Consider the following 15,728-nt stretch of genomic DNA (forward strand, 5'->3'; position numbering starts at 1 on the left):
GCTTATGTATACATTATTAATGTCATTGTAATTTCATAATTAAATTTTTTGTTGAGCAGCAGTGGAAGAAGAGAAACAGCAGAGGCTTTAGCTGAAGCAGCCTTGCGGGAATCGATTGTTAAAGTAGAAAAAGATTTAAACCAAACAATTTCAGGTACAAGAAGTAATGTTTTATTCTTTCCCTTTAATAATTTAAATTATTACTGGTATAGTTTATTAAATATTTTTCATTTTTTCAGAAAACAAGTAATAATTCTTGATTTCCATGGTTTAATTTTTGGAATGCAAAGTAACTCTAATTTAAACTTATCCAGAAATTGATATCAGTTTATACATCAAACCTAAATATGTATTAAACATTTTTGTTTTTGCGTAGTAGATGAGGATATTACCTTTTGTTATTATTTTATGACAAAGTGAAATGAAAATATGAAAGAGGGCAATCAAAAAAATCCCTTTTGGCATGCCGGAAGGTGGAGGTAGATTTCATCCCTGCTAAGTAGGGGATAAAAAAGATTTCCACCTTAAAGTTTAGAAAAACTTCAAATTTACTCAATACGGCAATGGTTGCATGTGAAAAAAAGTTTCACATGTTTAGCATATGACAAGCTCCATCTTCTTACAATTCCAGCAACATTTTGGTCATCCCTTGCCGGAAGGGCTGGTCATATCAAAAATTATTTCAGATAAAAGTTTTAGGCAATTTTTAGAGGACTAATGACCACTTTAAACTGGTTCGATACTGTGTCTATTCAGGGAGGTATGATTTTTTTGTCTTTGAAACCCCATTTTTCCACCCCCTGGGCCAGTGGTTGGTGATATCAATAAACTTTATTTAGATAAGTTTTAGGCCCTTATCCAAAGAATAGTAGGAACTTTAAACAAATTCAATATTTTACTTAATAAGAAAGTTACAGTGATATTTTTTTTTTTTAAAGCCCTCCTCCCATTTCTATCCCCATGGTTTGATTTTGCCCATTAACGAACTTGACCAAGATTTTAGGTCATTATATTTTTTGTATCAATTTGAAAGTGATTGGTGCAAAATTAAGGCAGTTATCGTATCCATAAGAAAGTGAAATATATATATATAAGTGTGTATATAAACTTTAGAATTGACAGTGATTTTTGGCATCTGGGGGGGTTGTGAAACATTTTTCGAAAGTCAAATCATGGTACCCATTACAAAAGTTAGCTTTCTTATGAAATCTACCTAAAAATAAACCAAAGTTAAAAGCATTTATATAGTATTATGTATGACACTACTTACTGTTTAAGATTATATGTTTAATTTGTTTATGTTTGTATTTTTATTTATGGCAGTGTTATAAGTTAATAATTTTGTTTTTATGTTAGTTTAATGTAATTAAATTTCCCATTAACTGATAGCAGTTGTAATTATATTTTACTTTATTTACAGTAATTATTACAGTGGTCAACATAAAATTTGGAACTGAAAAGGGAGTAGATGTTCTATATAATTTTATAATTTGAATCTGAATATGTATTCCAAAATAACCCATCACATAACGTTAAGGTATATCCCCTTAAATGTATTTGTTCCACCATTTGTGGAACAAATAATACAAGTTAGTACGTCTGTATGTTTGCTTATTCAAATCTGATTTAAATTGTGATGTATGCTGTAGACCTATATTTGATACATAACAGTCGAATGATATCATTTCATATCAAACCAGACATGTCAGTGAGTCAAGCAATGAGTAATTCAACATGATAAAATTTTCTTCAGTTTGAGTTCAGCTCTTGGTATGACTTGCTGTATTCTTTAGTGGTGGTAGTGGTTTTATCATACACATATTATAAAGATTGTTTCATAAGTGATGCTACAAATTTAGTAAAACATTTTTATGACAGAACAACTTTTGATATTATTTTATTGAACATCAAGATTTGTTAAGTTTGTGTGTGTGTGTTTCATGTTGTGTTCTATTGAACTCCATGGTGAAACAATTTTATGAAGTATTTTAAGTAATGAAGTATTTATAAATTAAAACATAATTATTTTATAATTAAGTATTTCTGTAATATTTCGGTTTACTTTCATTCATTAAAACATTTTGAATTTTACAATGAATAAAAATCAGGCTTGTAAAAATTCTCCAAATATTTTTTGTTGCGGAGAATTCACCACAAAAAGTCAAAGAAAACCTGTATTGAATCTGCTGAAAACTGCTTACAAATATTATTTTGACTGTCCCTTGGGTGATCAAGATATTGCTGCATGTAGAGCTGAGCTCCACATTCGGCATGCATCAAGTGCTATATTAAACTAACCCATTGGTTAAAAGGAAAAAAGGAGCATTTGGCTTTTGATGTACCTATGATTTTGTGAGAGCCTACTAACCATTACGATGACTGCTATTTTTGCTTAAAAAATGGTATTGCATACACAAACATTCATTCAGCTACGAGACCAATACTTCATGGTGTTGATTTACAGATTCTGATCGCTCCAACTGTTTGGAAAGAAATTCTGACTCCCCAGAAAGCTTAACTGATAAATCATCAACTTCAATAGGTATTAATTACGTTGCAGAAGAATCAAATATTGAACCTCACCTCATCACACAAGCAGAACTGAGAGGCTTAATTCGTGACTTGTATTTGTTGAGACAACATGCAGAACGCCTAGGTTCACGTATTAAAAAATGGAATTTATTAAACAAGGATACTAAAATTGACTGATACTAAAATGACTAACTCTGGGGAACGTGGAGGCCGCCATCCTCTGCTAATAACTCATTGTCTGTCTCCTGCAGTTGTTGCACAGTTGTAATGCGATGCAGTTTCAATTTTAATTCATAAAGAATTTTACGACAAGATGTGTATTTAACATTGGATTGTTGGGATAACTTGCATAGTGATTTTTTTGAACTGGCAAAAATTCTCCTTTCAATATCGGCAATAGCTTATGGAGTCCTAACGGAAGGTTGCCTACTTCGTTTTGCATTTGAAACCAAACCTGTTGTACGCCATTTTTTAACTAAATCATGTATGCTACTCTTCGCTGGGATAAAGGCATTTGGAGATTTGTCTGTGATTATGTGATATGATTCTTCAAATGAATCAAAATGAATATACAGCTCAACTACAGCTGGATTGATTAAACCATTTTACACAAACACAACTGCACTCGCAATACTACACTGCAACAAAACCTATACGGCACTGACATATAATAACCTGATAAACAGCAGCAACAGTCAGTAGTAACACATACATCCACTAGTTGTGTGAAGTCTTTCATAAATAGTGTTGCGTAGGGTTTCATTATGGGTTCAGTTTTATGTTGCTCACCCTGTGGTATAGGACTTGTAGTCTAGTAAACTATCACTCTAGTAAACTAGATTCTAGTAGATTTTTCTAGTAGACTAGACATCACTAAATGTGATAAAATAAATATTAGTGATTTAAAATAAAAATGTAAGATACATTAGTACAAAAATAGTGATAAAATTGTTTTAACTATATAATTTATGTGAAAAGGTTCACACAAATGTGATAATCATAAGAAAATAAGGGAGAAAAACATTTAGTTTGAAAAATGTAGAATGTATAAACTTTATACCTTTAAAAGGTTTATTCAATGGACTTTATTATTAGTCTTAAACAGATTCAAAAATTGATTGACATTGTCTCATTTTTTAAAATAATTTTTATAGATATTTAATTTTTTTATGATTATTTGTTTTAAATAATTATATTTGATTATATTTTTTCAGCCAATAATGATATGCAACTTGATAATCGCTTATTACCCTCAATGATTGGAAGCAAATCAGAAAGATTAGCATTAGAATGCAGAAAACCAGAATATCAGGCACCATGCAAACCTGGGCAAAAATGGCAGTGCATTGCTGATGGTAATAGGTGAATATCAAATAATAATAATATATTATTACTTATGTTATTTATTTATTCTCACAATCAGCCCAAACATAAAACTGTTTTACAATGATAAAAATGTTCTTTTTTACATATGTATTATATAAAACTTTATTATTTAACTTTATATTTTCATTGTGCTTATTTAGATGGCGTAAACATAAATGTAAATTAAGGAGTAAACCAGCAAATACCAAAAAATGTGTTTGTTTTACACCAGCTGGCTTAATGTATACAAAACTAGAACCATTTACTGATGAGCAACAACTGGACAAACAGTTTTATACCAGGTATGACTTTTTAAATGAATAAAGTTACAAGAGTTTTTTAATTCTTTAATATGGTAGAAAATAAATATAAAATGAAAAAAATAATTAAAACAAAATATTGCATTAACTTGTGCAAAAATAAGCAAGAGTAAATGTTCACCCTCATCCTAGATTTCGGATTTATTGGGAAACAGGTATTTCCATTTCACATACTGGATATATATATATATATATATATACATATATATATCATATTAGTTTGCATGAGGCATGCTATAAAAAAAAAAGTAAATGTATTAAAATTATTTTATGTTCATTAGTACAGGCTACAAGAAATAGTAATACTTAAACATTTATTTTGATCTTGAAACGACTGTAAAAGAACAGTTTTGTGAGTGATGATTTGTATTTGTTTTTTATGTGGAGATAGCACATAATTTTTTATTTAGTTTTAGTATGATTCAGCCCATTTGTCACTTTAAATAAATATGCAAAATTTCAGATTTCTATGTTCAACTTTTTTGTGTATAAGGCATACAAAATATAAAAAAAGTACTGCAAATGATTTATTGTGGTTTTCCTTAAAATAGATATTAGTATTATTATTTATACAAAAATAGTAGTAATTTTAATATTGTTTATTCTTATTTGGAGAAAATTGAGAAGATTTTAAGCCTTCTATGATTCATGATTCTGATGCTCCTGATAGTGATTACAGTTATTTTATGAGAGCAGATCAAAATAAAAATCTATAATTCCTTCACTCTCTATGTAGCAAGTAAGATACTAATAAAATGGTGTGTAGGTGTATGAAAAACATAAATGTTCAAAAGTGTTACACCAGCTCATTTTTGATAAGCTGGTGTACATTTCAAAGAATTATGTATTGACTAATATATTATATTTTATTTTTACAGACACAAATATTACAAAATTGTTTATGGTAATATTTTTTAGGGTCATACTGAAAGTAATACCAATTCACACATCCTTACCACACAGGTGGCCCATATATAGCAATTCCTATTCAGCTGATTTAAATCGCATATCTGTGTAGCCTGTGCAAGTTCCTATTGCATCTTTTATTCTTGTATTGCTTTATCTGCTTTAAAAATTAAAGTTAAATAAGTAGAGAGTGCTGCCGCACATGATTGTGCTCTTTTATTCTATTTCTTAATGTAATAAATATCTAACAAATGATATGGATGAATCATCAGTATGGTGATGGTATAGAAATTTTAATGTAATGGGAAAGAATAAAAAAATTAAACAAGCAATCTCTACCTGAAACATTACAGCTAATGTCTTTTGGGACCAAAAGGGTCCATTTCTTGTTGATTTTATATACCCTTGAGTCACTGTAAATGCTGATTTTTATTGCAAAATATAAAAACATTTCAGTGATGTTTTAGACATAAGGACTGGCCTGTTGTGTAGTGATCTGGCCCTTAGTGATTATATGTTTACCAAACTGAAAGATTTTTTGGGAGGGGAATGATGAAGTTTTGAAAAGAATACTGACTACTTATCTCAGCTATCTGGTGGCAGAGGAATATGATGCAGAAGTACAAAAACTCAGTGGATGGTACAGTAAATGCTAAAAATACTTGGTGATTATGTAGAAAAGTACCTAAAGGTTAAATTATGTTAAATAAAAAATGTTAGTCAAATATCTGTCATTTTTTTTTATTTATAAAGTATGTACTTCTTTCTAGATTATCTTCATATTTCAAATTAAAGTTCTGCTTTGTATTAGCCTCCTTTTATTACCTTTAGTATGACTCTACAGGACTTTTCAAAATATTGCTTTACCTCCAACTAAATATTATTTATATTTCAATTTGTATATTAATGAAGTAATCTAGACAAATCAAAACATTTAGTTTTTAATCCTAGTGTGTTAACTCCTGATTTTTTTTAATTTTTGATCTCAAAATTTTGGTTTGTGTAGTTGTATTTACACTAGTTCTAATAAATTTTAATCTTATTTAGATGTGAAATTCATTTTTTTCAGAGGACAAATAAATAAAGATATAAGAGCATATAGGATGAAAGTCCAAAAACAAATGAGATCTAAACGATCAGTCTTGAATGAAGAATTTAGAAAATTTGAACTGATAGATAATGAAAGTGATTTAGAAAAATGGATTAATATATTAAATAATATGGAATTATTATCTGAGGATAGTACGAAAAGAGATAAACGTTCAGCCATTCGTGGAGAAACATCACTGGATAGTCAGGTCACTGCAATGATGGGTGTTATTGAAGATAAACTTATTGGTTTACAGGTATTTTTTTTATTATTTTTATAAATTTTATTTGGTTTATTTAAATTGTGAAACTACAGATGGGAATATATATCACAGTTAAATTTAATACTATAGTTGCTCAGAATGTGACATCAGTTTAATGTTACAATTTTCAATTTAAGAAATATTTTTAAAATAAATTTCTATGACTTGTTGTTTCTATCCTTTTTTTATGGTAGGTCTTACAAGAATTATTCTGAAAGGCATGGTGATTGATGTCAGTCTCGCTTTTGCTCACTGGTGCTGATTTTTTCCTAGAATATTTTAGTGTATATATGCTCTGCGTGTCTGATATGCATATTCCCTGATATGCACAAACTGTGCATTTCTGACTTTTTGTAAAAGAAGTTATGATTAAAAAATAAAAATCTGTATAAATCAATTTTGCCATGATAAGAAAATTCGGTGAGTTTTTTGAATCAGACTGAGAATTAAAGTTAAATTTTTTTGTAAATGTTGTTTATAAATAGCATACGATTATAATGGAATTTTTCCAAAGTTTCATTTGTTGATAAAATCTTCATCTTACATTATGATTTTAGATATGTGAAGCAGTTCAATGTGATGTGTTAATTATTGTTTAGAGTTTTACAAGGAATAAATGGTAAAACAAAAAGTAATTACTACCTCTCTATCATAACTGGTAAGAGAAGTGATGAATCATATTTTAAACCTAAGACTGATAGCTGTTGATCTCAGTGATAGGTAATCTACCATGTAAACTAACTAGTTGTGGTCAGTAGTTACTTGAACTCATATTTTGAATTACCAAGTTTGTCACTTTCTACAGTGGATATTGTTTAAAAGAATTTATCAGAGAATAAGGAATTGACTAAAGAAAATTAATACGAATGTTCTATTGATGGAAGATAATTTTTTCCAACACTACTATGCACAAATGACTATCGTGCATTAAATATTTATCCAGTAATACAGAATTTGACAGTTATCAAAACTCATTTTAAAATGAGCTATTTCTGGCATTTTATCTGGTACTGTAGTGTAAGGAAATACTCTGGTAGACTTCTCTGTAAGCCGATAAAGATATCTTAAATTATGTTGGATGTAATAGTTAAAAAGTTATCTTGTACTCAGCTGTTAGTAAAACTAACACCTAACACAAAATTATTATTGCACAATTTTATGTTTAAACTGTGTATGTATTTGAAATATCTAGTGGCACTTTATGTTGGTGTGTTCTTTTCCTTTCTTTTTCCTTTTAACCTCCGGGAATTACTGTTCAGGTATTACTTCAGAGGATGAATGAGGATGATATGTGCAAGTGTAGTCTTGTACGAGGTGCTACCCAAAAGTTTGGGGAATTTGAATTTCGCGTGCGAACCATTGCTGGTACAACCTGCTGCCGCTATATGTGGCTAACAGTACTCTTTGTGAATCAGTGTTCCAACAGCTGTGACAGTGAGAGGCTGCATTGTTGACTTTTGTGCGGTTGTGTAACGTTGTGTTTTACTGCTTCGGCGAAGTTCTAAATGGCAGATTTTAAAGAGCAAAGAACCTGGATCAAATTTTGCTTTATGCTTAAAAAAACTGGTGCAGAAACCCATCACATGCTTGTGGAAGCATTTGGTGACAATGCTATGAGTAAAAGTAAAACTTTTTTGTGGTACAAACGATTCAAAGATTGACTAACGACAGTCGATGACGATGAGTGATCAGGAAGATGACGATGAGTGATCAAGCGCAACACTGGAAAACATCGTGAAAGTGCGAGAGGCTATTGTTGCAGATCGTAGACAAACAATCCATGATGTTTGTGCAATCGTACAAATGTCATATGGGTCTGTGCAATGTCGGACAATTTGAACATGAGACACATTGCTGCAAAATTCGTACAGAGACTGTTGAACAGCAACCAGAAACAAAATCCACAGTAGTGATTCCCCACCCATCCTATTCATGCCCCATGCGAATTTTTACTCTTTCCGGTAATAAAATTTCAATTGAAGGAGGTCGTTTTAACACAATTGAGGAGATTCAGGAAGAAACGCAGAACGTGCTTCACTTACACATGCAGACTTCCAGGGATGCATGGAATCATGGGAAAAATGATGGGATCACTGAATCAATGCCCAAGAGGATTACCTTGAAGAAGACAGTGAAAATGATAAGTTATGGTTAGCTATTTTATTTTTATGGTAAAATTCCCCGAACTTTTGGGTAGCACCTCGTACAGTCTCAGTTCGAGCATTCCTGAGATGTGTGGTTAATTGAAACCCAACCATTAAAGAACACTGGTATTTATGATCTAGTATTCAAATCTGTATTAAAGTTACCTTTACTAGGACTTGAACGCTGGAACTCTCAACTTCCAAATCAGCTGATTTGGGAAGACGTGTTTACCACCAGTGGGTATGTTGGTATGTTCTGCTGTGTAGCAAAGTACAGCAACACTTGCCAATGGGCTGTTGGTGCAATCTGCTGTTTTGAGTTACTTTTACATACTTAAAATAAATACTGTGTTTTAATCTTTACTGTTTTAATAGGTATCTGACAATGAAACTGATGGTTTAATTGGATCAGAGTGGAACTGTACTGTATCCCAGTCTGGAGATTTGACATGCAGTGATTCACTTTATAAAAACCCTAGAACTTGGCAACAGAGTCAACATAAAATTGCTGATCAAATAAGAAAACTTAAGTTACAATTAGAAAAATTGAAAGTATGTATGTATTTGTATTTTATTGAAGTGAAAAATCATATAATGATTTAACTGTTATTGAATGTTTTTATCCTATTGAAAAATCCCTACTCTTTTTTTAAGTAGGTTTTAGAAAAAGAATGGTGGATGAATTGCAGTATTTAAATATTATACATCCCAAATAAAAATTATTTTTATCATTAATAGTTAAAAAAAAAATCATTATTTGATATAAAGTAAGAATATATATAATTTTTTGTGTATAAATACTTGTTCATTTAAAAGGATCAGGTAGGTTGTTTTATTAGATATATTTATTTTGTTTAGGAAAACTCAACAGTATTTTTGAACTTTTCTGAGTCATATTATTCAGTAATACATTTGTACATTAGGACCATAAGGTGATCCAAAATTCCTATAACCCAATAATTGAATGTGCTGCGGTCTTTAATCTCTTGTTTTAGGTAACCATCCCTATCTTCAAAGTTTAAAAGTTATATTATAGTATATATACTTGTCTATATTATTTGCAAAAAAAATGTAATTTCAGTCATTTTCTTCATCAATTGTCCCTTATTGAACACAATTTTTTCTTTGTGTTTATTCTTGAAACCTAATTGAAGTTTCCATGTTCCAAATTTGGTTATTCTATCCATTAATATAACTACGTAGATGGAAATAAGCTGAAAGAGAGGTGGAAAATCATTGAAATAAATATTCATTATTGTATCTTCTTTGTGCACTGTATCTGTTATTGAATGTTGGGAACCATCTGGACAATTAAAACTTTGTCTGCAGCTATTTGGAATAAAGACCCAGAACAAAGTGTAACATGTTTGCAAAATACTACAACTTTTTCTTCTTAACAATTGTAACTACCTCTGTGCGTGTACCTAGTCTTTTGAGTACTTCCTATCACAAACCTTATCATTCCAACTAATCTTAAGCAATCATCAATACTCACATCTCAAAGACTTCAGTTTTCTTTAACATGCTTCTGATAAAGTCTAAAAAAACAGTTTAACATGCTTCTGATAAAGTCTTTAAAGCAGCACAGAGAAGATATAACAACCATTTACTTCCTCAAAATTAAATTTAATTTGTGGCTATATAGGATATTCTTCATTTGCGTAAGAGTGATCTGGCCTTTTTTATGCTATTCTTTATTTCTTAGAGTGATCCCAATTTTTATACAAGTTGTTACTTGTATGATGCTTCCTAAGTATATAAAACTTAGGAATGTTAGCTATGAAAAGACCATTATTTATTCTATTGACTACATACTGCCAAATTTTATGCTTTCTTAATGTTTTGTTGTTAACCTTAGCAGCCACTCACATCTTTCATGGTTGTAATAGTAATTACACTTTAAGTTATCACCTGCTAATATATCATCTCATCCACATATGCTGAATATTGATGATGACACTATTCACTTTTATTCTTCTACTATTATTAAACAATTTAAATCACATTATTTGGTTCTTGTTAATGAATAGCACTGATTTTGTAAGGTCATAATTTTAAGAGCCATGTTGCCCTTGAAACTGATGTAAGAATTTTGACCAAAAAGGTCATGTGTGCAATGATATTCCAGAGGACTGTAGCAATATATTTTTATTGTTATGAACTACTATTACTTTGGCCAATGGTACAGAACCATGACTATAGCATGGATTCTCTCCACCACATTTTCAGAAGCAATTAGCCAAACATCAGATTCAACCAATCAACCAAACAAAGGCTACTTCAAATAATGTAATTCAATTAAATATTAGTATATGTATACTTAATTTATTAGGAGCATGCATGTCAAGAAATATTATTCTTAAATAATCTTTGTGGGTCTGATGTAAGAATTTGGTGCTCTAATGAAAAACTTATTTTCTATTTGCACAACAAATGGTTCATAAAACAAATGTGTCTGAGTATCCTAAAAAATATAAGCCGCGTTAAAAAAAAAAGTTGATCCAAAGGTATGTGATTTGCATTATTTCATTAGTTGTATTTATGATGATTATTTTAGGAAATCCTGAACTTAGAAGATAGTTTTATTTTACAGGATCTACAGCAATCCTTTTGCAGTATCATGATCCACTTTGTTGGCAATAAAAGACAATCATTAATGAGATAATTAGTATTATCTCTTACCTGACCATTATTTCAAAACAATTTTTGAAATTTGTCATGGTCTTGAGATGTATTCCTTTTTTTGTGTATATAAATATATATTTATATATTCAAATAATAACAACTCAACCACCAAAACTCAGTAACAGGAAAACCTAGTCAACTATTGATATTAACAACAATAAGTATAACAACAGTAAGTATCACAATGCAATACAAAATTTATATCATAGAAATTACAATAAATTTAATTCTCATAATAGTAATTTTAATAGGTACCAAAAACAAGAAACAGGATTAAATAACAATATTAAGAACTTTACTAATACATTTTTTAATAATAAAGAAAAATTTATAATTTCAAACGCTTTCAGATTTAATTTAAATGATTGTAACAATATTTAAATGATTGATATAATTAAAAATATCACAATTGATAAGAAATAATATTGAAAGAATTTTTATTTTGAATAAGAATAAAATAAGAAATATAATTAGCCATAATATGATAAAACAAAATATTATTAATAAACAAATGATAACAAGATTTGAGGTAATCAAACAAAAAATAAGCTTAATGATAATGATTTATTATTATTAAAATCAATCAAGACATACTTCAATTAGTTTATATAAAAATAATTACAAAGAATTTATGGATAATTACACTGAAGAAAATTATTTTAAATTGATAGAAGACTCGACAAACAAATATTTAAAAATTATAAAGGAGTTAATATCTTAAATATAAACTGATATTTAATTATGATAATAAATTAAGTTATCACTCAAGATTACCTTCATCCCCAAAACTTACTGGATTACAGAAGTTACTTAAAATAAATAATCTGTATAATAATAAGACTGTTAATAAATTGTAAAACAGCGCCTGCATATATTATAACTAAAGTTCTTAGAATAGAAATGAATCTTGAATATAAACATTGTGTAAAAAATGGTTACGAAGTCATAAATAAGTTAAGTTCTATTAAATCTAACAATAAAATGTTTAGTTAGATATCACAAACAGGTACCCTAATATAGCGGTTGATAAATTAATAGAAATAACAAAAAAATAATTTAAAAGAAACCGCAGAATATACTAATGCATTGATCACCATTATAAGGAATAATTGTCTTCAAAATTATTTTGAATATGAGAACACTTGTTATTCATAAACAGAAAGGTTACCAGTGTTATCATCTACATTTGCAATTGTGTCTGAGATTTTTATACAACATTTTTAAAGTATTATAGTTCATGTTATATTGAGCACACACCAAATACTATTATGGATCAGATATGTAGATGATATTTTGATCACATATAATCAAGTTAAATAATGAATATTTGATCATTTTAAATAAACTTAATTATAATGAAAATTTAAAATTTACACGCAAAATGAAAAATAACAGAAAAATACATTTTTTAGATGTTGAAATTGAAATAAACATAAGCAATATTATTGTTATTAACAATAATATTGTTAACATAGAAACATCAGTTTATAGAAAACCCACAATGACAATACATGTAAATTCTAATTACCCATGGTTAAAAAAAATTAATACATATAAAAACCTGGTTTTTAGAGCTATACATTACACAAAAAAACAATGAAAATAAAATCAAAAAAGAAATGGTTAAAATAAAACAAAGAGCAGTATTTAATGGTTTTGATGATAAAATTATACAAAAAGTCTATAAAAACGGAGTATAAATTACCGTGATAGTTTACAAAATTATAAGAAAATGTCAATAGATTAATAATAGTTTTTTCTTAGAATACAATTTATTATACAAATAAAATAATAGAAAAATAACTAATGTATGGATAAAAATAAATGAATATAGTTATTTGGTGTAAACCAAATACTATATTATAAAATATTTAAAGAATAACAGTAATAAAAATGAAGGAGAGGACTTAGGGGAATATGTAAAATTAAATGTAATAAAATTTATATTGGTAAAACTAAGATGTTTTTAAATAAGGTTTACGGAACATTACAATGCTTACAGAAACAAGAAGAGAGGTGTATCTAATGTGGCTGTCCATTTCAATGTAAGCATAGTATTACTGATAGTAGAAATAATTTAGAAATTTTGGAAAATTTTAATAATAAAAAAATGAATATACATGAAAAATATTATATTTATAAATTTAAACAAAAGTATAAAATGATGTACAAACAAATAATTATGTTTGAAGACGACGTTTTAATTACACATAGTGGGTTGTAGAAGTTGGCAACAATGATTGCGTACATAGGTTTGTGAAGTTTTAAATTTACATCATTCAAGTAATGGCAGTGAAATTTTGTTGATATTACAAATTTTTGTGGTTGTTAGTGTTTATGTTTTTCTAAATTTTTATTTCTATATTTCTTTTTTGTTATTTGTTTGATGTAATTATAGAATTGTGTACAGACTGATGATGAAGGATCCCGTGAATGTTTATTAGTATTAGGGTTTTCTGTTATGTGTTTTGGTGGTTGAGTTGTTATATTTGAATTTAAGTAGCTTAGTGGTCAATATGTTTATGAATTATTTGAATTTTCAAAACATTATATACAGGTGTATCACAAAGTTCACCCAGGACTTTCATTACGTATATTCTACTCATGAAAATAATGAAAAAAATTCATATAAACGTATGTCCTAAAATGCTTCATTTGCCAGTTATGGCTAGTGAAAGATTTTATTCAGATTTCAGTTACCCTGGTGAAGTGAGGTCATACTGAGATTTTTGGGATGTTAGTGATTTGAAATCACATAGTGTTAAGAAATCATAGAATTAGTGATTTCTTATGGTTTTTGACCTGAAAAATCAAATAAATTGGGTCCAAGAACTGAATCTACATAAGTTTTTGAGAAATTTGGGGTAAAAACCAGTAAATTAGGATAAAAAAACCCTGATTTTTATGTTTGATGTACAATATCTTTGTTTATTTATGATAAACATTTAATCATATTTATAATCATTGATTATGAACTGGTACACATAATGGACTTTGGTCTAGTGTGCTGCTTCTAAATAAAATTCAAAATTTTCTAATTTTGCTTTGTTTTATTTAACTTATCTTACACCATTTTGTTCAGAATTAAGTTCTCTACAAGTTTTAAGTTTTAGCATTTATTACAGATTTAACAAAGTTATTGTACATTAAACAAAAAAAAAAAAAAAAAAAAACAAAAAAAAGTTTTTTACCCCCAATTTATTGGTTTTCACCCCAGATTTCTCAAAAACTACTGCAGATATGGTTCTGGGACCTATTTTATTCAATTTTTCAGGAAAAAAACACTAGAAAATCACTAATTCTTTGCCATAATTAACATCCTAAAAATCTCAGTACAACCTCATTTTACCAGGGTAGTTGAAATGTTATGAAATCTTTTACTAGCCATAACTCACAAACAAAGCACTTTAAGACAAGTTTATATAAACTTTTCCCATTATTTTTACAAGCAGAATAGGTTATGCAAGTCCTAGGGACACTTCATGATGCACTCAGTATATAAAAGAAAAAAAAAATTATATATATATATATATATATATATATTGTGTGTACATGTATATTTATATATAATACACAAACGTGTGTGTGCACACATACTTTTTTCTTTGTTATTTTGAACATTATTGTAAATGTGAACATGACAAACTCTTGTGCCTGTGTTATTGAAAGTGTCTTTTAATGTTCAGTGGATTTTTATTTGTAGCTGTATCCTGTATACCCAACACAGAACATTGTGTTTAAACTGTTAAATTACATGATGTTAATGCTATTTTAGTAATAGTAACCAAGAAATTCTAGACATATTCATAAAAGAACACAGCTCTACACACTTTAATAATTAAAAACATAAAAATACAAAAACCTTGTTCAAATCATATAATAATCAAACAGGCTAAATTCAGTTGCTCTGTATTTTCAACCATGTTTTAAATACTTATAAAAACAACAAGCAAAAATTTTCAATGAAACTAAAACATATATACCAGCAGCATCAGCATTAATCTGTGATAAGGTTTGCTGGGTATCTGAAGATGCTGATGTGGAATAAAACCCCTTTCAAACTTTATGTTTAATGTTTAACCTAAAATTCACTTTTTTCTACTGAAATTAGATACTTGGTACTTTTGTTGAATTAAAGAGTCTGACTTCCACGGCAAAACAATATCTCTTTTTTAACCAGAAGGATCTAAGTTTTAATCTTTAAATCCTGGTTTAGCTAGGGTTTTTCAGATGGTAAAACATTTGAATATCATATTACTATTCTCAAGTGTTAATTTTATTTAGTAAATTACATCATTTTAAGATAACTTTCCTATGTGATTACCATCTACACCTAATTCAATTAGCTTATAGAGTTCAAGTTAACAGACTGTGTGTATGTGTTCAGGCACCTGATTTACAAGCATCTCCTGTAAATCCTGATT

The 15,728-nt window shown here is 28.6% G+C and overlaps 1 protein-coding gene across 1 annotated transcript in view; it reads left to right on the forward strand.

The window, feature by feature from the left end:
• The window catches only part of Sulf1 (Extracellular sulfatase Sulf1), a 140,572-nt gene that overhangs the window by 109,567 nt on the left and 15,277 nt on the right, over window positions 1-15,728 (forward strand). The window contains exons 9-13 of the mRNA XM_075372217.1: window positions 60-154; window positions 3,747-3,894; window positions 4,059-4,199; window positions 6,193-6,469; window positions 8,995-9,171. Coding sequence (XP_075228332.1) covers window positions 60-154; window positions 3,747-3,894; window positions 4,059-4,199; window positions 6,193-6,469; window positions 8,995-9,171 — 838 coding nt within the window. The remainder of the gene's footprint in view (window positions 1-59; window positions 155-3,746; window positions 3,895-4,058; window positions 4,200-6,192; window positions 6,470-8,994; window positions 9,172-15,728) is intronic.

The sequence above is a fragment of the Lycorma delicatula genome, chromosome 7 (assembly GCF_047948215.1).
Source record: "Lycorma delicatula isolate Av1 chromosome 7, ASM4794821v1, whole genome shotgun sequence".
NCBI lineage: Eukaryota > Metazoa > Arthropoda > Insecta > Hemiptera > Fulgoridae > Lycorma > Lycorma delicatula.